Here is a 22,492-nt window from a genome sequence, read left to right as displayed (position 1 = left end):
AGTTACCATTAATTGGAGGAACACATGACTGATAATTGTTCTGTTTTAAGTTTATTTTTATGACATAGATTGGAGCATGAGTGGGGAAAACTGAGCATTTTAAGTTTTGTATAGTATTGTGGATGTATAGTATTTTTGACACATGAAATGTGTCAAAAATAAAAGGGGGAATTTAGGGTTTAAAGGATTAAAGAACTGAATCCTGTTTAGAAGATACAATGCCAGTGTTTCAAAGCTGTGAATAAATTTTAGGGGGAAAATTAGTGAGGGTTGAAGGAGGAGAACAGGTTTGATTTCTTTTGATTTCTAGAAGAAGTGGTTATAATGTAGGCTTACACATACAGATATTACATAGATTTATTTTTAGGATAAATGGGAGAGCTTATAAATAGAAATAATTACACGCTTACAGACACAGAGTCCAGAAACACACATGACAGTATTGATTCCAGGCAAAAGGCCTCAAATTCATTTAGCTTTTAACTGAACTTAAAGAAGGACCAAAGAGGAAGGAAAGCATATATTTTGGTTAAGTCTGATAAACTAGAATTAGAAGGTATTGTTACATTAGAAGGAGCAAAATGAAACAAAAAGGCTATACCAAAAACAGGTTATAACCAGAGGTGTGGACTCGAGTCAGACTCGAGTCATTAATTTTATGACTTTAGACTTGACTTGAAAAAATGTAAGACTTGTGACTTGACTTGGACTTTTACACCAATGACTTGGGACTTGAATTGGACTTGAACCGGTTTACTTGAAAAGACTTGATATTTTACCCCAAATATAAAATTTAACATGCATATTATATAGAGATTGAAAATGTGACGTCATTCACGGGTAGAACCGCAAAGGATTCTGGGAACTCGTGGCAAGCGGTACTAGCGCACGCAGGCTTTCAATTAAAATCAGTCACACAGCGATAAAAAGAAACACAAAAATGTCAAGAAGCCGTTGTATTATTAACTGCAATAGCCGGTCGCATGACAGCCACGGGAAGCCGACGGGTAAAGAGATCGGTTGTTATCGGATTACGTCGTTGAAGAGAAATTGTTCAAGCCATGTTTCCGAAGTAACAAAGACGCGACGGATGGCCTGGATTGCAGCCATTCAAAGATCAAATATAACGTCCCAGAACACTCCAGCTCACAGGTTAGTCTGCCCAAGCATTTACACAAAGGTCAGTCTGCTGTTGTAGTTAATACGTCATTTTCATAACATAATTGGTGATATAGGTTACAAGCAAGTCTGGCGCTGAACAGAAATTGTCGCGCTATGCTCCTTTATTTATTGTGCATAAATAGTGAATTGTCCTGACACAATATTGCGTTTCGCTTCTGTTATTATGGTACATTGACAAAAACATATACTTTTATTCACAGGATAAAACAGGTTTTTTGTATCACTAATTGCCCAGTACGATTACAACATACAATATTATTGTCACTGCTACATTTCTGTGATGCTACCAGAAATTATTTCCACTGCTAATTAATTACCGTTGAGCTCAAAGGTCCTATTAATAAACGGTTAACGAATGTGTATTTATGACGACGATTTGTGAGACTGGTAAACTTATGATACGTACGATGGTCTTTCGTTCTACACGGTGCATTTCAAGGTCCTGTACCCATCCGTCGGTAAACTGTACCTGGGCTTGTTGCAGTGACCTGAAGTTACTAAACTTCATGAGTGTGTGCACTCACTCCAAGAACCGTATGATTATAAATATGCATATAAATATGCTACGATGAGATAGCTGACTTCATCTAACTAGCAAATGTTGTCCAGGCTACGTTGGTGATGCAGTTTTTTTTAATGTGTATGATATTTTTGTCATGCGATTTTAAAGCTGGTCCTACAACCGCATCCAAGAATAACATGCAGCTTATCTCAGAACTGTCGGTGAAAATTATTCTTGGAGCTAGGTTTAATTGAGCTGCATTTTAAAGAGGTGCAATTTCACAATTTGTGTATATTTTCTAAGTTCACTATTTTGTCATGTGTTGAGAAAAACACAGATTTTAAAATTACATGGTCTAATATTTACATTTAGCATAACTGCAACATTATTTTTTCGGTTTTTTTTTAAAGACTCGAAAGGACTTGAAATTCAAAGTTTCAGACTTGAGACTTGACTCGGACTTTTACACCAGTGACTTGAGACTCGACTCTGACTTGCCTGACATTACTTGAGACTTGACTTGAGACTTGAGGATAAAGACTTGAGACTTACTTGAGACTTGCAAAACAATGACTTGGTCCCACCTCTGGTTATAACATAGGAAATGTGAGGTTAAAATGAAGTTAGTGTTAACACACAGGAGTTGTTTCAAGGCAGCATTTAACTATGATGAAATGTATACAGGAGTAATTGCTTATATGCTTAAACTTAATTGATTAAAGTGGTTGTTTTCTTTTGGAGCTTTTAGTAGAATAGGCGCTTATAATGATTTTCTTGTTAAAAAGGTGACTTAAGATTAGAGTGGGGGCACTTGCAGCAGCGACAGTTTGTGTGTACAGGATGTTGATGATCAGATAAGGGAAAATAGAGCAAGCAACCGGACGTGAAAGCAGCGCTTAAAGAGTTTCAAAGTGATGAGTAACGTTGAAGAATATATATAAATACAAGTCAATAAGTTAAGAACATAATTAGGATCAGGCTTTTGATTACAGATAGGATAAGTTAGGGAGGTGCAGGAAAAGGTGTTTTGTTTCCTTTGCAGAAGATCCCGACGACCACAGGGAGGTCCGAGGCCACAAGAGAGGGACCAAGAAAACCAAAGCTTACACATGGAGTGTTCTCGAAGGGGAGCTGGTGTTTATTACCGGACCAAGTAGATGACATGAGGTTGTCTGATTTGCTGAGCCAGGACACAATGTATTGCGACCTCTGGTGTTCCAGAGGTCGAGAGAGGGAGTGTGGAGCAGGGAAATTATTTTACTGCTATTGTTAAATAATCATTATTATTACCAGCATAATATAATCTGCAATATGATCATTGCTTTAACAATGTAACAGATAGCTTTAAGATGGCCTTAAGGTTTTATGCATACAGGTATTAAATTAACTTTGTATTCCAGGTGCAGTTATAACTATTTTATACATATTGCATATTTGTGCTTATTTGAGTTGATGTTCAGGTTCATTAATGGTCTAAAGCTTCACCTAGTGAGAGTGTCTAGATGATCCATGCTGAGGGAAAACTAGAACATAGAAGGAATTGCAGTACATGCTTACACAACAGTTCATTTTAATATCTTTTATATGTTCATATTCTTGTATTAAGCTTTTAGTAGGGGTTCTTGATTAAAACATTTATTTAGTAGATGACATATCTAAAGTTTCAGTTCGGTTATTACATATCTGAGGGTGGTTTCTGTCTCTCTGTCTAGAGGTCAGGAGCTAGTCGCGAGGTGAAACAGGGTGCAATTGTGGTTAGCACACAGACACACACACACTCAGTTAGAGGAAATCATTTATAGGGGAAAGTTTAATTATGTTTTGCTGGGGTTGCAAAGAGCAGTTTGTAGCAGAACTGCTGCTGAGGTGTCAAGATGACAAGCGAGCATCCGGCAGTGACAGGAAGCACCTGTTATGAAGATAGAAGACAATTGTTCTTTTAAATTGTGTCAAAAGTCGTTGTGGTTTTGATATTGACGTATGTGTATATATCCTGTCTGTGACGCATGAAGGGGGCGTCAGTAAATCAAACCCTGACGGTATAAAATATCTGTTTATGCTTTGATTAAGTCGAAGATCAATTGCTGTCTGTAGCGATCTTCCCACACGTGTGTATACATTAAAATCATTGTTTGACCAAGAGCTTCTGGACCATGGTGGTTTGTACTCTCCTTCCTCAATTTTGAACCTTAACACTCTCTACCCACTGCTTAATCCATGAACTTTGTAACTATGCCTGCAATTAATAGTTAACTTTTATTTCTGTGTTTATTTTAAGTAAAGTAAAGTAAAGTATCTATTTCCAGGAAAAGATAAAGGACTTAACTGAAGACACCAAACTTCCTTATTACTATTTAATAGAATTTTACAGCTGTTATGGCCCTGTCCATAATCTGTTTTGGTGGCTGTTGTTGTCTGTGCCTTTAAGTCTTTGCAGGTCCCGGAGTGGATGAGCTGACGGCTGCTGATTGGTCCCCTGGCCATGTGATCTTCTTCAAATCCCTCACCAGCAGTTGTCCCGGGGCAGCCACTGACAGCAGCAGCAGACCTGACCCTGGCCTCCAAAACCTGAGACTTTTGTGCTTGTGATTTTTGCGGCTTTTCTGAGTTTTGTATATAGTGTGTATATTAGCTTTCATTGTAAATAGCACATTGTAAATAGCACTGCAACAGAAGGGGTGAGCTGCCGTATTGTTTTTCCTTGCACTGTTTTCTCCTGTTTATTTCAGTTAGGGAGTTAGGTGTAGCGCTTGTCTTTTGTTTGATGTTTGATTTCACATAGGGTTTTAGATAGCACCTCCTACTGACTTAGCTTGTTTTGTTTGTTATTTTGGCCTTTGTTCACCCTGGAGGTTCATTTTTGCAGTGTAGATAATAAAACACGATTCACCAAGGAATTGGTTTCCCTCTGTGTATGGTTTTGGGGACCAGGGCGGGGCAGTCTTTTCAAACGTATGTTGCGTTCCTGTACCCCTAGACTGGGGCGTAACACAGCAAACATGAAAGAAAAGTGAACAAAAGCATAAAACTGTTATAATGCACTATATCATTTGTTTAAATTCCTCTTAAAAATGTGTTGTTTGGTGAAATTACACTTTTGCAGTCTTTACAAAGATCTTTTCGACTTGAGACCACCGTGACCCCAGGCTCTAAAAATTACACTTTCTTTACTCTCAGAGTTTGTATTTAGCTAAAGACGTCCTGTGAGACAAACGCTAATGCTAGCATGCTAAATGCTAGCATTAGCTAACATTTAGCCTGAGGCTATATGCCTCAGGATGACAGCGCTAACAGGTGTGACATCTGTCACAGTTTACTGTGAGATTTTGTCACAGTCGAGTCCTAAACAAAAATATCTGCTGTTCAGATTTGATCTTCATCCTGATCAAACATGTAAAGTTTTAGAAATCTAGGTTGAACAGTTGTGAAACTAGTGTGTTAGCAGTATCCGGTACTATTGATGTCTAAAAACACATTTTGCCACCTACACCTGCCTACAGTGGTGATAGGAGGCCACACATCATGGGCATGAATATCATACATTTTGCCTTATAATGTTTTTGTTGTGTGTTTCCTTTTTCATGGGGGAAAGATTGTACATCATGCATCTTTAATTACTTTAAAATATAAGAATTGTGTGCACAAGTTTGAAATCATTTTAGATTTGCTCTGAAAATCTGAGAACTATGCTTAAAGCAGGGTATATGCCAAGAAAGAAATATAAATGAACTCTACTAATTCTGCCAAGAAGAGGAAACAAATATTCAGCCAGAAGCTTGTTGATGGCTACCAAAGCGTCTGGTCGAGGTTCAGTTTGCTATGGGACATTTAACCAAGTATTAGTGGGAGTGTAAGTACACTTTTGACTCTATGTGGATTAGAGGAAATCCAAATTAATTTTAAACTTGTGCATCAAGTTCTTGTATTTTTAAAGTCACTAAAATATACGCTGTACAATCAATCCACCCTGCAAAAAGTACAGTTCAAAGAAATAATGGAAAGCCCCAAATTACCATGACATCCCTGTGATGACTGCATGGTGTAGATGCAAACGGTGAAATGCTGTTCCTGCGAGTTTCATTGGAGTGCCTCTCGTGTGGACATTTTTCAGCCTTTCACGGACGTTTACTGACGACTCCTGAAGGCTTGAATCTTAGAGTGAGGGATATGTTGGCTCTGGTAAAATTTGTACCAGCTGGAGCTTCCTTGCAGTCGTTTTACAGCCATCTTTGACAGGGTACACTGGGAATCTATGTGGAAAGCGGATGGCTCCCCACCGAAGAACATTCTGCAAAGCCACGACAACATGCAAAATGCCATGTCCACATGTGAGATCCAGACTGTCAGTCGAGGCTGTCTTGTCTCCTAATGTCTTTCATATAACAGAAAACTAGATGATTAGCTCAGTCATTGCATCACTGCAGTCCCCTTCTGACTCTGCTTATAGGAGGTCTAAATGCAGAATAGCTTCACTTACAGAGCCTTATCAATCAAGTAGACATAGCCTCAGAATATCTTGGCTTATAGATCAGCCCATGTCATTACTCTTGCTGGAGAGGCTCTTGAAGTGGGTGATGTGTTCACTTGCTTTGGGTCTCGGGTACAAAGATTGCCGCTTCTGATTAAGTTGCCCTTGTATCAGAAAGGCAGGTTAAGCTCTTTTAAACCTTCATCAGTGTATGTGGTCTAAACATCTCCCTGTGACCACATATGCAAGTCTGCAGCTCAGTCGCTTAATAAAGTGTATTTCTGTACAGTTCTGAATGTTGAATCCTGATGAAAAAAGACACGACAAGCTCAAAGTAATGTCACTCTGCTTGACCAGCTTGCAAACACTCGTGATCATCAGTACTGTGCAAGAAACTGTGTTAACTCCTATTCAGCCAAACAGCTGCGATGGTGTTGGTGTGTGAGATGAATAAAGCCTGAGGACTTTGCAAATTGTTATTTGATCCCATTCCAGCCAAACTGAAGTGTCTATACAACGCACCTTAGAAGCAGCGAAAAGATCGAGATTTTAGCCGACCTGCAATCCATCTCGCAACTCTACAAGCATGCAGACGTTCCTTATGACCTGTGCCATCATGCACAGTCGCAGATAAACTACACCACGACCAATAACGTGTAAACTGGCATGTGGCTGCAGCATATTGAGATGCTACATCAAGGATGTTATCACAATCATGGATAATAGAGTAATGAATAATAGTTATAGTTTTAAAAAAATCCACATTATTTGATGTATTTGGACGAAGAACGCAACTATTGTTGTCTGAAACAATAATTTAAAAGAGATCCAGAAACTGAAGAGCACATTCACTCACACAGAACCACACAGCCATACTGTATTAGTCACCAGGAACGTCACTTTCCACAAATAACTTGCCAAGGATTAATTAACTTACTCCCACAATGCCTTGCCAAAGTAACACCTGTGGACTACCTAACCAAATAAACGACGGCAGCGGACACAAACAAATGAGAGCCACATCATTCCAAACGGGATGGGGATATTCATTAAGCCAGTGCTGGAGAAATGGTAACAGCAGCACTGCAGGAGAAAGACAGATGATCTCTGGAAAGGCTGCGAAACACCAACTATACCTGCAGTCTGTGGAAAGTTTCCCTAATCAACTTTGCATATTTGGACAAAGGTGGGGGGAGAATTGGGGTCTATGCAGAAATATGAATGAGGGACAATAGTGTGTATTCAGGTGCAGAGAGTTTTGTAAGGCAGTCAATTTGCTCTCAGCAAAAACAAATTTCTCTAGATTACACAAACAAAGGGACACATTTGCAGAGAAACCAAGCTCGGCGTAGGGGTGCAGGCTTACAGGCCAAATTCCAATAACGGAAACTGGCCAGTGGAATTCTTTGCACTGAAAGTTGGTGCAAAACCGCAGCTGTTTGCTTTGCCTTGCAGAGTGTTTTCATTCCACTCTATTTTGATGTGACCTTGTGCACAAATAATGATTGAAGAACATGAACAGAGATGTATGCACGCATGCATATTCATGAAAGCTTAAACAAACTGACTCAGAACGCGTGTGGAGCATGTGTAAAAACTAAAAATATCGGTTCTAGTCCTTTTCAGAGCGGATTTGTTACATATTTTTTATATTCTGGTTGCACAGGGCAGCACAGTGGTTAGCTTGCTTCACGGCAGGAAGGTCCAGTGTTCAATTCCACCCTCAGGCCGGGGTCTTTCTGTGTGGAGTTTGCATGTTCTTGCCTCCCACAGTCCAAAGACATGCAGTTAGTGGGGTTAGGTTAATTGGAAACTCTAAATTGCTCACAGGTGTGAATGGTTGTCTGTGTCTATGTGTCAGAACTGCAACCGACTGACGACCTGTCCAGGGTGTACTCTGCCTCTCACCCTAAGACAGCTGGGATAGACTCCACTTTGTACTTACTAAAAGTAGCATGCATTCGCTTTAAACAGAATAAGGATGTGGGTGTTTTCCTCAACGACGATGCGTGATGTCTTTGGTGTGGTTGCAATTATGCTAATCGTTGATAATTAAGGTTGCATGAGGAGGCCTCACATTTACAAGTGATTCAAATTCATGATGAATGAAGATGAATTTTTAATGTTTTTTACTTTTGCAATTAAGGTCACTAATGTGTGAATGCCTGGGTTTAGATCCCTGTCATGTCTCTGAATAACAGTGTGACACCTCAAAGTGGAACATCAGCAGCTCGAGCTGACTTTGACCTCAGCACAAAGAATTTCAAAATAAAAACAAGACAGTCTCAGTCTTGTTTTGTCATTTTTGTTTTTCCTAAAATGTGTTCATAGTGACAAACTGAGGTTTTGCATTGTAACACAATGAACGTCTGCTGCTTTCCCAGGTTGATTCTGTTATGGTCATTAACTGTCTCATTAATAAAAGTATTGCACGAGCATAATTTATTGCAAGAGCCAGAAGCTACTTACCTTAACTCACAGCAAAAACCTTGCAAAAGGTAAAAGAGCTTGCATAGATTTGCCCAAGGTTAACAAAATCCACCCACTAGTAATTCCAAAGGGTCACCGGTCAACCATTTGTTTATTCCATAGAGCCCGACATGATTATATTACACAAGCTCATCCAACACCACAATGCAGTTCCTGCTAATAATCGAGTTTCCACACAAAATATAGTCAGACTGAGTCGACATCCAGTAACTGCTTTGTTTGTCACACCGCAAACTATTTACCTTCATATTTGTATTTACATGGCATTTGGAGGCTGCTAACATGTCAGTCATTTCAGTATTCAGCACTTGGGACAAAGCATAAAGGCTCATGACAAGTGCACGGCACTGACAACAATACTAGCAGAGGTTTTATGTTACCCAGGGCTGGATTATCTGGACCAAGGGAAAAATATTGACATTAATAAGAAACAGAAGAATTTACTGCACGACAGTTTTTCAAACACTGGTTTGACGCGTCTGAGTGCGTCGTGAAATCAGCCAGACCATTGGAAGCTTTTCATAGAAATGTCACATCATCAACACCCACTTAAACATATAAGTTGTTGAGATATCGCAGTTGTGTACTTAACAACTCAACTGCTAAAGAACCAGATATACTTATGATGTGATAATTACGAGCTTTACTGGTGCTGAAAGATAATTGTTTATTTCTGTTCCCAGTGTCTATGTGGAAAATAAGCCAACCAGCTCCTGGCTACTATAAATACATGGAAGTGAATCAGTCACCTTTAATGGTTGACAAGAAAGAGAATAGACATGTTCAGGCTCAAATTAAACTTTTCGTTGCTAATGCACAACCAAGTCCTGCAGTGGTACTTCTGAGTAAAAAAAACTCATAAAATATGTATGTGGGGTGATCAGGTTGTTAGTGTTTAACTGTTGCAAATCGGCAACGCCTGCCTGGAGAGGGTTAAGGAACAGCTTGTTAATCTCCTTATTTTCCCAGGAGCTTTGATATTTGATCACAGTGCCTGCTTTCGCTACTTTTCAGTAACATTTTCCAAGTTTAATCAAAAATAACCCTTTCAGATATGACAGCTGATATAGAACATACAAACACACCAGTTCTACTCACCCAGAGTGTCTCTGCTGACCAACCACGTGTTCCTATGATGTCCACCTGCGCTAGGTCATCTGCACGTGCGCTGAGGCCGCGGATGAAGAGGACCGGCTCGCTGTGCGGAAGATCTCGCAGAGGAACCAGATTCAGATCCCCGTCCACGTGGAAGCCGGGATCCGACACACCAAACGTCACGTCCTCATTCCCCGCACAGTCATCAAACTCAACTGGAAGGAGCACACAGAGAGCCGTATGTATTTTTGCATCAATCCAAACAAATTGCAAACATCATAAATAAGAAGAAAAATCCCCATGAAACTCCGAGTCACTGAGGTATTCCCTCACTGTGCAGAGCTCAAGGAGCCGTCAAACAATGCACAAAAAACAATTGCATTTCTCAGATATAAACATATGCCCTGAAGATAAACAGTTACCCCGAAGAAAGAGTGGGATGTTCTGCAAGGCTCTGTCAGCTAGGCTACAATAAACTCACTGATCTCTTTTCATACGAGCCAGCTGCAATATTTATGACTCACCACGTGCTACGCGTTGCCGGCTTATTAATGTTTCTGACTTGCTTTCGTGGTACGCTTTGTTTTATTAAAGAGAATACGGTGGCACGTAGTTGCAGGGCTGAGAAACAAAAGACACGAGACAGAAGAGAAGTGTCACCTCTGCGTGCACATGTGGGCTTGCCTTCTCTGACTGAGGGAGTTACTGCCGAGGACTCGACCGAGCTTTATCCCCTCTGATCATGTTCATCCTCGCTTTATCTCTCTCACACACTCCCCTAGGTGTTGCAACATGATCCCCATGTACTCCCCCACCATCACCCCTGACAATCCTCACCTCCCTCATCCTTCACCTTCTCTTTACCTCAGCCTCCTGTAATGAATCCCACTGTTAGGGAGGATAAGTGAGGGAAGAGGGGCAGGAAGTCTGCATGTGTGGATGCTGTTGTTTGTTAGGAAAGCATTTGGCACATGACTGAACAGAGGTTAGTTTACGATGGAAGCAAACATGGTAGCTTATTTAAGTCTCATCATCTCCTTTAAAATAAATTCTGTTTGATATCAGGACTGGAGTTGAACTGGAATCATGTGATTCCGAATATTCTGTACGGTTAGCATTATTAATCAAGTCACGTGGTTCTGGACTCACACGTTGTCTGCAAAAGCCAGTTAATTCATAATTAAAACAAAGATAAATGTACATGAAGAAGACTTAAAAAGACTTCTCTGGGATGCCGACAGGCAGCGTCCTACGTGATTCAATCCACTGCTTATCTTAACTCATATAAGGAACTCTGTAGTTATTCATGAAGGAAATCTTTCACAAAACACCCAAAAGCCTCACTGCTGTGCGTTCCCCTCACAATGGGGACTCAGAGGCCATCGCTCTGAGGAAGAAACGGCTTCAGATGAGACCGTATTCATCGTGTTTCTCAAAGCAACTTTGAAGATAAAGCTCAGCTTTGGTGCAGAGGCTACAAGCTTTCTCTGTAAAGTTAAACCTAATATTCAACTTTCTCTGTCTGTATGTTAAATGCTGTCTAAACCAGTTTATGTGCAACAACAGTGATTAAATATGTCAGACTGCCAGTCTCTTGTTTATTCCATAGAGACCATGAATAAGTCAACGAAGCAAACTTTTGTTTTACAGCGCTACTTTTCTTTGCGCTGCGTGTTGACCCCGTCTGTTCCTCTGTGCTGCCTCGAAGGTTTCTGGTTGGTGGAACTGATCAATTCAACTGGGAGCACCTGGCCAGTCTCTCTGAAGCATTTAATTGAATGCTTTTTCAAGCTGGAATCTATGCAGACCCTTTGACATAACCTATGCGTGTTGCCGGCATACCTGTGCGGGCTGCGACTGTCGCAGAGAGGTGCGTGTTAGGTTTCGGTGCAGGCAAAGCTACTGTGCAGTGTGGTATAATTCGTCTGCCAGCCTCTGTTCTCGCTCTTCATCCACCCAGCACCAGACTGTTCGTTCGATTGGCTTCAGCCACATTGATTTACAATTCAAACCATTTAACAGCTTCTGCCTATCATTGAAACCATCATCTAACTGCTGGATGGATGAGTGTTTCAGTGGTATCATTCACTACCTCACTTCACAAAATTCATTAGCATTAATTAACATTAATTGTGGTTTTTTGTTCTTTGTTGGTTGATAAATTGGTAAATTTGGGTCAAAACTGTGTCTTTCCAAATATGTGTCATCAGTCTTTACCCATTACAATGTATTAAATGAAACACAGTCTCCTACAACCTCTAACTAGGTCGAGTATTTCTTTTTTTTAATTGAATAAGCAGTGAGGGTATTTAAACTGTAATTTACTGGATACAGCATATATTATTTTAAAAGACAGGGATTCACCAGAAAAGAAGCATTCATGACTGCTGCTAATTTCAGATTCTTACTGACATTCACTGCTTTATTTTCTAGCACCGTGCTGGAGAGGAATTGTGTTGTAAGTGCAAACCCACCATTCTCTGCAACAGCAAATTAAAGTCTTGCAGGAAGCAATGGAACCAGACGGCACAGCAGCACTGAGCTGTTACATTAAGTGCAATGGACAACAATTTTTCAGCAGGAAAGAAAAAGAAAAATCAGCGTGCAGTCTCTCAGGCCACAACAGTAAAGGCCAGCTCACAGACTTCTTCAAAACAAATGAATCTGGTTGGTGCTTTTTTGGTTTGGTACCCACAGAACTGGTCCAAGAGTCCTACGGTCACAGATCCAACCACGCGATACAGATACTGCTAAAGCAAGCAGGACTGGACTCTTTATTTAAATTATTATTTTTCATTATTTTAACAGAACTCATCTGTTTTCAGGCTTTTTTTGATGCATTGATATAACCATATAGCTAAAATGATGGTTCTGTAATAAGAGTGTAAGAACTTTACAGTACTACTAAAATATTCCCTCTACGTCTTCATTTTATACAAGGTTACGTTGCATTGTTGTCATATGATAAACACTCGACTAAATGCAGGCACTTAAGTTTCTTGGAAACAGCATCTACCCCTTAATTTTAGAAATGATGTGTTGACTGCGACGCACGAGTCTCACTGCATTTAGTCTAAGTGATCGTTCTAATGCATACAGATTAGCCTGCAGTAGGGGAAAGGCTGCTGTTCAATCCAAGTACAATGGCAACCCACTGCTGTAATTAACACGTATTGTTCCACTGATGAAAGCGCTCAAACTTTTATTACCCGCCGCAACAGCAAGGCTCGTATTGTTTTCATCCCGTGTGTGTGTGTATGTGTGTGTGTGTGTGTGCAGGTGTGTGTGTGTGTGTGTCTGTGTGTGTGTGTGTGTGTGTCTGTGTGTGTGTGTGTGTGTGTGTCTGTGTGTGTGTGTGTGTGTGTGTGTGTGTGTGTGCAGGTGTGTGTGTGTGTGTGTCTGTGTGTGTGTGTGTGTGTGTCTGTGTGTGTGTGTGTGTGTCTGTGTGTGTGTGTGTGTGTGCAGGTGTGTGTGTGTGTGTGTGTGTGTGTCTGTGTGTGTGTGTGTGTCTGTGTGTGTGTGTGTGTGTGTCTGTGTGTGTGTGTGTGTGTGTGTGTGTGTGCAGGTGTGTGTGTGTGTGTGTCTGTGTGTGTGTGCAGGTGTGTGTGTGTGTGTGTGTGTGTGTGTGTGTGTGTGTCATCCTCAGATGGTCTCTAATTGTTCATGTTTTCACCATATCATGAAATTCAATGTAATTCAAATAATTTGCTGGAAGACTACATTGTGTATTCATCTATGTATTGTGTATTCATCTTCATGACCAAGTGGACAGAGACAAGTTCCTGTGTGACTTTAAAATCAATAGACTGAGTCTATCAAAGCTCTCAATTAGTACACTTAACCTTTGTGGCTGTGTAGTCTGGTTGCTTTTACCTTTTCTTGCAGACATTTTATAGTCTTTCATTTGGAAAGAATCGTTTTCTGCCCTCTGGACGAAGGAAAGAAGACGAGAGTAGCAGAGTGACGGATGAACGTAGAGAGAAGAAGGAGAGAAAAGGGAATGGGAAAAGAAAATGCCAGAAACGGCAAGGCTACAATGGACAACTACAGAGAGCTACAAAGTCAACAACTGACTCTCGAGGGAAACAAGGCTCTGTCTCAATATTCAACTCTCACTTCTAATCCAAAGCATGAAAGATGTGTTCATTTCCATTCCCATTACAAGCCTCAGATTTATTTCAATAACATGGGCGCGCTCGTTAGAGCCCGCAAATTGCAGCGCCAAACAGTGTCAGTGGCATTTCAAAGGCAGCCAGAGAGTGTTTGATGGTATTCTAATGTTGTCAGGTTTTGGGGGGATTTCAGAAGAGAGCATGGTGAGCTGGCAGCTTTGAAGTCAGGCAACATTGACAGAACGCAACTTACCCCTCTCAGCACCCACACCCCCACTTTCTTTCTGGCTCAAGGTTGAATAACTGTGCACAACATGGATTAGGGTCACCAAAATCCCTCACTGAGGATTCGAGAGGAAAAGCAGGGTGTCATGGGGGTTTGACTTTTTCCTCAAGTTTGACATTCAAGTTCCTTTCAGGCTAAACTCTCCTTTGGAGTAACAAATGTTCCAGAAACCCACTCATCACAGACCAGGGTTACTCTAGGCTTGATTGCCTGTCCGATTAGTGTTCACCAAAACGTCCACGTTCTCATTTATTGCAACAGGTGTAGGCTGCTGGGGGATTCCCATGATGCACTGGGTGTTTCTTCTACCCTCCCTATGTGTTAACAGACCTCTCTGCACTGAATCATACCTGTTATTAATCTCTGTCTCTCTTCCACAGCATGTCTTCATCCTTATCTCCCCCCAACCAATCACAGCAGATGGCCCCGCCCCTCCCTGAGCCTGGTTCTGCTGGAGGTTTCTTCCTGTTAAAAGGGAGTTTTTCCTTCCCACTGTCGCCAAAGTGCTGCTCATAGGGGGTCATATGATTGTTGGGTTTTCTCTATTATTGTAGGGTCTACCTTCCAATATAAAGCACCTTGAGGCGACTGTTGTTGTGATTTGTATAAATGAAATTGAACTGGGTTTATGATGTAAAAAAATGCACTTACCAAGGAAGTCAACTCTAGTATCTAGCTAAGTAAAGAAGAAACAAAAAACTATCAGTGCATTAATATTTTTGGTTTGCAACATGATGTGAAATCCATTAACATCAATTCAAACTGGTTCATTGTTGCAGGGGGAGGTGGAAAAAACTTGGTTTTAATTGTTTTCTATTTTCTTTTTATAGCAAACTGGAAGAAAAGCAGGATGAGATGTGCAGTACGGAGGCTAATGTTAGAACTTGTTGGCATTACATCAAACTATTTGTTGAACTTACTCTGGCTTTTTTAATTTCTTTTGCATTGTGCAAGGATTTAACATGTTTCCATTCTAATTTACTTCTGCCATTAAGCGAGATATTTTTCAATAACTAAGCAGACACCTCATATTCAATCATGCCAGTTAGCTTAGGATATTTTAAAAGGACCATCCACACTGATGTCTTCATTTTCATGTCTTTCAACGGTGCTAGGCAGAAACTCATGCTGGATTATTTTGGCATCCCGCATTATATTTTCATTGACTCAGCCACATAATTGAGATCTCCCCCCTCCCCTGTCAGGTACTAAAGTTTTCCTTTGAGGTGTTGTGAAGACAATTTTCTATCTTGTAACTAAATGTCAAGTCTGCATGATGGAAGAGATGGGAATCTGAGGGCTAATCTCAAAGGTGGCAGCACGGGTGTGTTTAAGCTGATAGCTGCCGTGTCTAACCAGAGCGACTATGCTCAGCCTCATAAAAGGCCTCTGGAGAACGCTATTCTCAAATAATCACCCCGCATTAGAGAGAGGGAGCTGCTTTTGAAAATGTATTTACACCCTGAATTGCATTTTACCCCAGAGTTTCCTATCGCTGCGCATTGTGTAAGGCCCATCACTAGGACTCAATAGTAACAAGACGTTAGCTTTTCATCTAGCAAGATAACAGTTTGCAGGGATTTAGCTAGCTAGGGGGTCCTGACAGCAGCAGCTTTCACCTTGGCTTTAGCCGACGATTAAGACCCCCCACCTCAACCTTTACTGCCACTCCAACTATCCAGTCATGTCACATGCAGTTTCTAATCATCAAGTGTGAGAGAAATGTGTGTTTTTTGCAAACCAGAGAGTGTGTGTCCTTTTACTCAAACCACTGTATTCTATCAGACGACTGTATCACTCTCATTTGTCAGAGTAAGCATGGTCTGTGCATACTAGCTTTTATGCACAGTGTTCCAGGGCCCTTGATCATACTTTGATGTGTGGCCCTGTCCACTGTGCTGGTGACTAAAGCCAATTAAACTACAGCTACTTTCTGATCTCAAGCAGCATCAAAGAGTTCCCATGTGGACTGTTAAAGGTCAGTCAAGCATGCTAACTACCTGGTTAGATGTTTCTATCATCTCGACACATCTGTGCTACACTTAATGTTATGTTGCCTTGGATACCTTAGCAACATGTATTTTTGTATACGAGTGTTTTCAGACACAAAAGGACTTGATCAAAGCCAGAGAACAAAAACTGCAATAAGTACCGGCTCCTGTTGTGTTCTGGTTGTTTATTTAATCTAACTGGTGCAGGGCTTCATCTTATCCTTGTATACGTGTTTTATCAAAGTTATTCTGACCGGCCTTCACAGTCAAAAAGTCACCAGCCAATAAAAATCAAAAGGTGAGACTACATATCAGAGCGAAGTCAGATCTTTGATCTTGACATCTAGAGGAGGAGAGAGCTCGGGATTAAAGTGGCAGCGAGCATGAATTAGCAGAAGAAGTATTAGAAGAGGAAGAAAACACAATATCCACTTTGATATAGCGCAGCAGTCTAAACAAAGGTATAATTGATTAAAATAATCATAGTTTGGTGTGCCCTACTAAACAGAATGGCATGAACCGAGGCCCTGGCCATAATGGAAGTTATTAATTACACCTGTATTCACACCGTAATGGTAATCAAAATAGCTGCAGCAACTCGTCAGTATAACAGTCAGACTAATTAGGAACAACAAAGTTTGCTTGTAAAGTTGAGAGACTGAACCCTGGAGAGAAAAGGTTTCCCCATCGAAGGCTAATGACAGCAAATTGTATTTTTAACTGTTCCCAAATAAAAGTAAAGAGCAAAGAGACTGAACAGATATGCAATGACAGAAATGTAATTTTATGTAAAATAAAAAATGGCTCCATACAGACTGTAGTGGTTAATATATTGTCTTAACAAGCTAAAGATCCCTGCCTCAACACTGAGAGGAGACACAAATCCCTGGGAGGGCTGGGTCAGTGGGCGTCCGGTGTAAAACTCCACGTCAAATGAAGTATGTGGATCCACCCACTGCTGCAACCCCATGAGAATGAGTTTATCGTGGTCGGGTACCACACATTTCCATTCCACACAAGTCACTTATGAAGACTGGATATTTTATTTTCTGCAAAATCTTATTTTCAAATAGGAAATAATGAATTCTGCTGTTTACAAACAGGTCACTCAGGTCTGAGTGGGAAATATCTGTACATGTTTCCCAGGTTGCTTGACCACTCATAAATCTGATCAAATAGGGCTGTTCGATATAACGATATATACCGGACGGCGATATAAAAACGTCTATTGTTTCATTTCACGCTATCGTTTGTTTCGTGGTGTCGCAAAATAAACTGTTTACGACAATATTTTTCATGGTTGTGATGGTCACTGTAGTGACTATATTAATTTCTTAAAGTTCTCTTTCTCTTATATATAACCACACTACGGACAGACAAGCCCTGTTTTTATGCGTTGTCGTTAGCAACAACGACGGTAACAGCATCGCGTGTCCGCTTGTTTATGTTCCACATAAACCTTTCACAATAAAGCTCAAGATCCTGTTGAGACTTTTCAAAATAAACTGAATCACGTGAAAGATGCAGATTATTTACGGATGAGAAGTAAAAAAGAGTCGCCAGGTGCTAAAAAATAAACCGTAGACTCAAACGTTAGAACAGGCTTTTCCCCGCAGCACGCCGTGTAAGAAATACTCACAAAGAAAACGGCGCCGTTACAACTTATGTCTAAAAATGTATCGTTTCATGCATCGGTTAAAACACTCGACTCCAGCTACACGACGCCCAGCTGGAAACACTTCACGCAAGTCGAGCTGCCCGAGATTCACAGAGTTTACAGAAAATGTTAAATTTTTGTGATTTATATGGTTATCGGACGATAGATGTCTTATATCAGGATGATTTTGGTCATATCGCACAGCCCTGCTGACAAAATATAAATGTTTCTGTCACTGATAACATCCTAGTGTATATCAAAAAATTTGAATATTGTTAAAATGTTTGATTGTTTTATATATTCCAAATTCATTACATATAAAGTGAAATGCGCGAGGTGGAAATCCAGTATTTGAGTTTGAGTAAGTTACTATTCAGACAGTATAAATACTTCTTATCTCACTGTGTCACTGCGTTCATCATGGATAAAGGACTTTCTTACAAACCGGCCCCAGACTATAAGACTCCGCCCTCATCTCTCCTCCACCCACACGGCTGTGTGCTGAGCCCCCTCCTGTATTCTCTCTACACCCACGACTGCAGTTCGACCCACAACAACAATCTCATCATCAAGTTTGCTGATGACACCACGGTAGTCGGACTCATCTCAAAGGGAGACGAGGAAGACTACAGAGAGGCAGCCTGGTGTTCAGAGAACAACCTGACACTGAACACTAAGAAAACCAAAGAGGTCATTGTCGACTTCAGGAGACACAGCACTGACTTAGCCCTCCTTTACATCAACAGGGAGTGTGTGGAGAGGGTCCACACTAGGGCTGCACGATTAATCGTTAGAAAATCGTGATCTCGATTCATACTTATGTGCGATCTCATTTCCAAATGACAACGATTTAAAAAAAAGAAAAAAAAAAGATGACGATTGTACCGCATTTTGATCCGGGACGTAATCTGCATGAAAACAAGCGCTCACGCTTCCTGCTCAACAAATGACAAGGGCGGAGCCTTATACCACGTGATACAGAAGCCATCTGGCAGGGAAAAAACAACGGAGAGCACGTGAAACTGCCCGAGGGGAGAAAACACAATGAGGGCAGAGGAAACGTTTCCTGATGGCGGTGAGAATGACAACCCCACTGTAAAATTACTTCCAAGAAAAGGTTCTCATTCCTCCGTGTGGAAGTTTTTTGCCTTCAAAGAAGACGATGAGAGTCAAAAAAATATCATTTGCAAGCTGTGTTTTGCCATAGTAGCAGCACCGCAAGGTAACACTACAAATCTGTATAACCACCTCAGACGTCACCATAAAGTGCAATATGACGAAGCTGTAAAGGCCAAGAAAGTGACAGGAGAAAATCCGTCCCCGTCAACCACCCAAACATTAATAACAGGAACCTCATCAGAATCAGAATCAGAATCAGAATGGGGTTTATTGCCAAATGTTGAGCAGGTTTACAACATTAGGAAATTGCTGCGGTGCTTCAGTGCAAACATAGTGTCATAAATAGCACTTAAATAGACATGGAAAAATAAAAGTAGGGATAAGAATTAAAAGTGCTACGTAGAAAGATATGTGCATGAGATATACATGAGATATATACATGAGAATAAGAATTAAGAGTGCTACGTAGAAAGATATATACATGAGTGCAGGTGGTGATCAGTGCCAAACATGGAATGATGCAGTGAACACAGCGTAGGGTCATGTGTTAGTGGTGGGAACAGTCATATAGTTATTGTTCATGTGTCCAACAGCAGAGGGGAAGAAACTGTTCTTATGGCGAGAGGTTCTGGTGCGAATGGACCGGAGCCTCCTGCCTGAGGGGAGCAGGTCAAACAGACTGTGTCCAGGGTGAGAAGGGTCAGCTGAGATCCGAGCTGCACGCCGCAATGTCCTGGAGGTGTACAGGTCCTGCAGAGATGGGAGTCTGCAGCCAATCACCTTCTCAGCAGAGCGCACAACACGCTGCAGTCTCTGTTTGTCCCTGATAGTGGCTCCAGCGTACCACACGGTGATGGAGGAGGTGAGGATGGACTCGATGATTGCAGTGTAGAATTGCATCATCGTCCGTGTTGGCAGGTTGAATTTCTTCAGCTGCCTCAGGAAGTACATCCTCTGCTGGGCTTTCTTGATGACGGAGGTGATGGTGGGCTCCCACTTCAGGTCCTGGGTGATGGTGGTACCCAGGAAGACTCAAAAACAGTTTCTTCCCAAAGGGCTAATTAGGAAGAGAAGCAGGCTGCTGTTTCAATTAACAGAAAATTTGCGATTTCATCTGGAAATCACATAAATCCAAAGTGTTTGTGTGAAGGTTTGACAGTCTGTGGTGTTGGTTAGTCCTCTGTGTTTTATCAAGTTCAAAGTCATCACAGTCATCACACTTTGTGCTTTCATGGTTTTGTGACCATGCGATGACTGTGCTTGATTGGCAAACCAACTCAGCTGGCGTGAACCTCACAGAGAATCGACGTCGTATTGTCAAGATGGACATGAGAAGCATTTCAACCCAACAATGCAGACCAGCTGAAGGCAGCTATTAAATCTACCTGGGCTTCAACACCTCTGCAGTGCAACCAGATGATTGCCTCCATGCATGCAGCACTGATGCATCGAATCATAGTAAAAGAGTTGCAGCCAGATTTTACACGCAAAAAATGGAACTTATCAGAAACAGGACTTTTCTGTATTGTAAATCTTTTCTAATATTCGAGATATCGAATGCATGATATTGATAAGCTAAAAGCCACAATGAGAAAAAATGAAAACAATGGAAACATTTAACTTATAGAAGAAAGTTTAGCCATTTGAATTCAATGGTGACATTAGATGGACAGTCGTGCCAATGAAGCTGTCAGACAGGTGGTTCTTAAGAGTGTCTGGTTTAAAAAATGAAAAGCCTTCATTTTAAATCATTTAAATGTAATACGCACGTATCCATTGTTGAAAGCAGAAAAGTGGTTTGTTTATCTGCTTATTTCAGAGACACGGTGTCTTATTAGTCGTGTTTGACATTCACTGATTTCTTGAGCTTTTCTCTCTCATACGGTGAAATTCATTCCAGCTAGTGGAAAACAGATAGCTAATTATAACATGATGTGCCCCGTGAGTGTTCTTACAAATAACAGGGCTCTGAAATGTCACTGTCAGCATATGCCCACAGAAAAATAGGCCTATTGTGAGTCTCTTACTTTTTATTTTAAGCTACAACAAACACTGTCAAAACAGTAGAGAAGTTACACTGTGCGGGGCTGACGTTCCTACAATTGTTTACTTGAGGTTCGGAGATGTTGAATCACCAGCTCAGAAATGTGCAAAAGCTGATTATGATAAGCTGGCACTTACAAAATAGATCAGTCATTGAGAGCTTAGCAGTCGAGTTAAAGTCATCCTGCAAACTGTGCGGCGCTGAAGCTCTCTGGAGCCGCAGCAGTCTCATTTGAATCTGAATCGTTATCTTTCAGCATGTACATGAAAGGGGTTTCTGCTAAATACAACAGCTGGACTGGTCTTAATTTGATGTTTGGTTTGTTACACTAATCTGTAGAATCACCATACATCCCACGATACGATATTATCGCAATTTTTAAAAATATTTTGCGATATTCAGATTCTGTACATAAAGGTAAACTTTATTAATATTCATTTTATCTAAAATCAAAGTCTCACACTCAGTCTTTCTCTCATTTCAGTTTTATTGTTGACAAACTGAACGGTTTGTATTACAGTCTAGTCCAACTTAACTGAATGCAACCATCTGGTACAATTACAGCTATTCTGAACTATGCAATTTATGAAAACTATGCAGCCCCTTCAGCAACTGAAGAATTTGAAAGTAAATTAAAACAAAATATAGTTTTACATTAAATAAAAAAAGTTTTAAACTTAATTAAAATAAAACGTGTCTTAAATTAAAATAAGTAAACTGTCATGTTTATTGCTGCCAAAAACAAGTTAAACACATTTGGACAGTGAAGGAATGTCAGGATTCTTGCTCAGAAAAAGGATCAACATGCTCTGAAGTCAGAGCACAAAAACCTTTTTGTAACAAAATATCGATTTCTGCTGTCCCTGTATCGATACATTATTAGCAAACAAAATATCACGATACTACACAGTATCGATTTTTTCCCCCACCCCTACTAATCTGTGGGATTTCTTGTTATTGCAGTCAACAGGCAGAAGCGTGCAACTCTGTACTGATTTAATCTGCTGCACTGATGGGCACTGATGCTCCTGCTTGCTTACCTTTACTACTGTAAATCTGTCAAATCGATACAAAGGAGAGATGAGACAGTGAGTGAGAGAACAGTGAGGTAGACAGTAATTAGGATGAGATAATGAGGGCCGCCTCTCTGGTCGAGTTGCAGATTCTCTATTCTGCTGGGCCATGAATGCCAGAACAATGCCTCCAGGCAATGTTAACACACACACACACACACACACACACACACACACACACTCTGCAACCAGTCAGTCGAGTCACTAAACCGAACCTAATACTAATCTCACACTGTTTTGGACACACAGAGGTCTTCTCAGCCATAATTAGAGCTAAATCACCGCCTGAGTTGCCACCTTTAGTTATTATAAATACGATTCAGTCCTTAATACAGAACAGTTCATCTTTCAGTCCCAAAGCTGGCACACGTTTCGCTTCTCTTCAAACCTAGCTACCCTGTCATGTATCCAGGTACCAGAGGTCATGTGACCAGCATGGTAACGTGACAATTCAGACAATATTTCCCAGATAA

General features: G+C 40.8%; 1 protein-coding gene across 1 annotated transcript in view; it reads right to left on the bottom strand.

The window, feature by feature from the left end:
• cdh13 (cadherin 13, H-cadherin (heart)) overlaps window positions 1–22,492 on the bottom strand; it is a 423,714-nt gene that overhangs the window by 257,526 nt on the left and 143,696 nt on the right. The window contains exon 3 of the mRNA XM_085411590.1: window positions 9,741–9,952. Within this exon, the coding sequence (XP_085267716.1) occupies window positions 9,741–9,952 (212 nt within the window). The remainder of the gene's footprint in view (window positions 1–9,740; window positions 9,953–22,492) is intronic.

Source organism: Rhamphochromis longiceps, linkage group LG7 (assembly GCF_057381845.1).
Source record: "Rhamphochromis longiceps isolate RC_006_pf linkage group LG7, R_longiceps_female_GT1.1, whole genome shotgun sequence".
Lineage (NCBI taxonomy): Eukaryota > Metazoa > Chordata > Actinopteri > Cichliformes > Cichlidae > Rhamphochromis > Rhamphochromis longiceps.
Note: the sequence above shows the minus strand (reverse complement) of the source record. Positions and strands in the feature narration are given on the sequence as shown.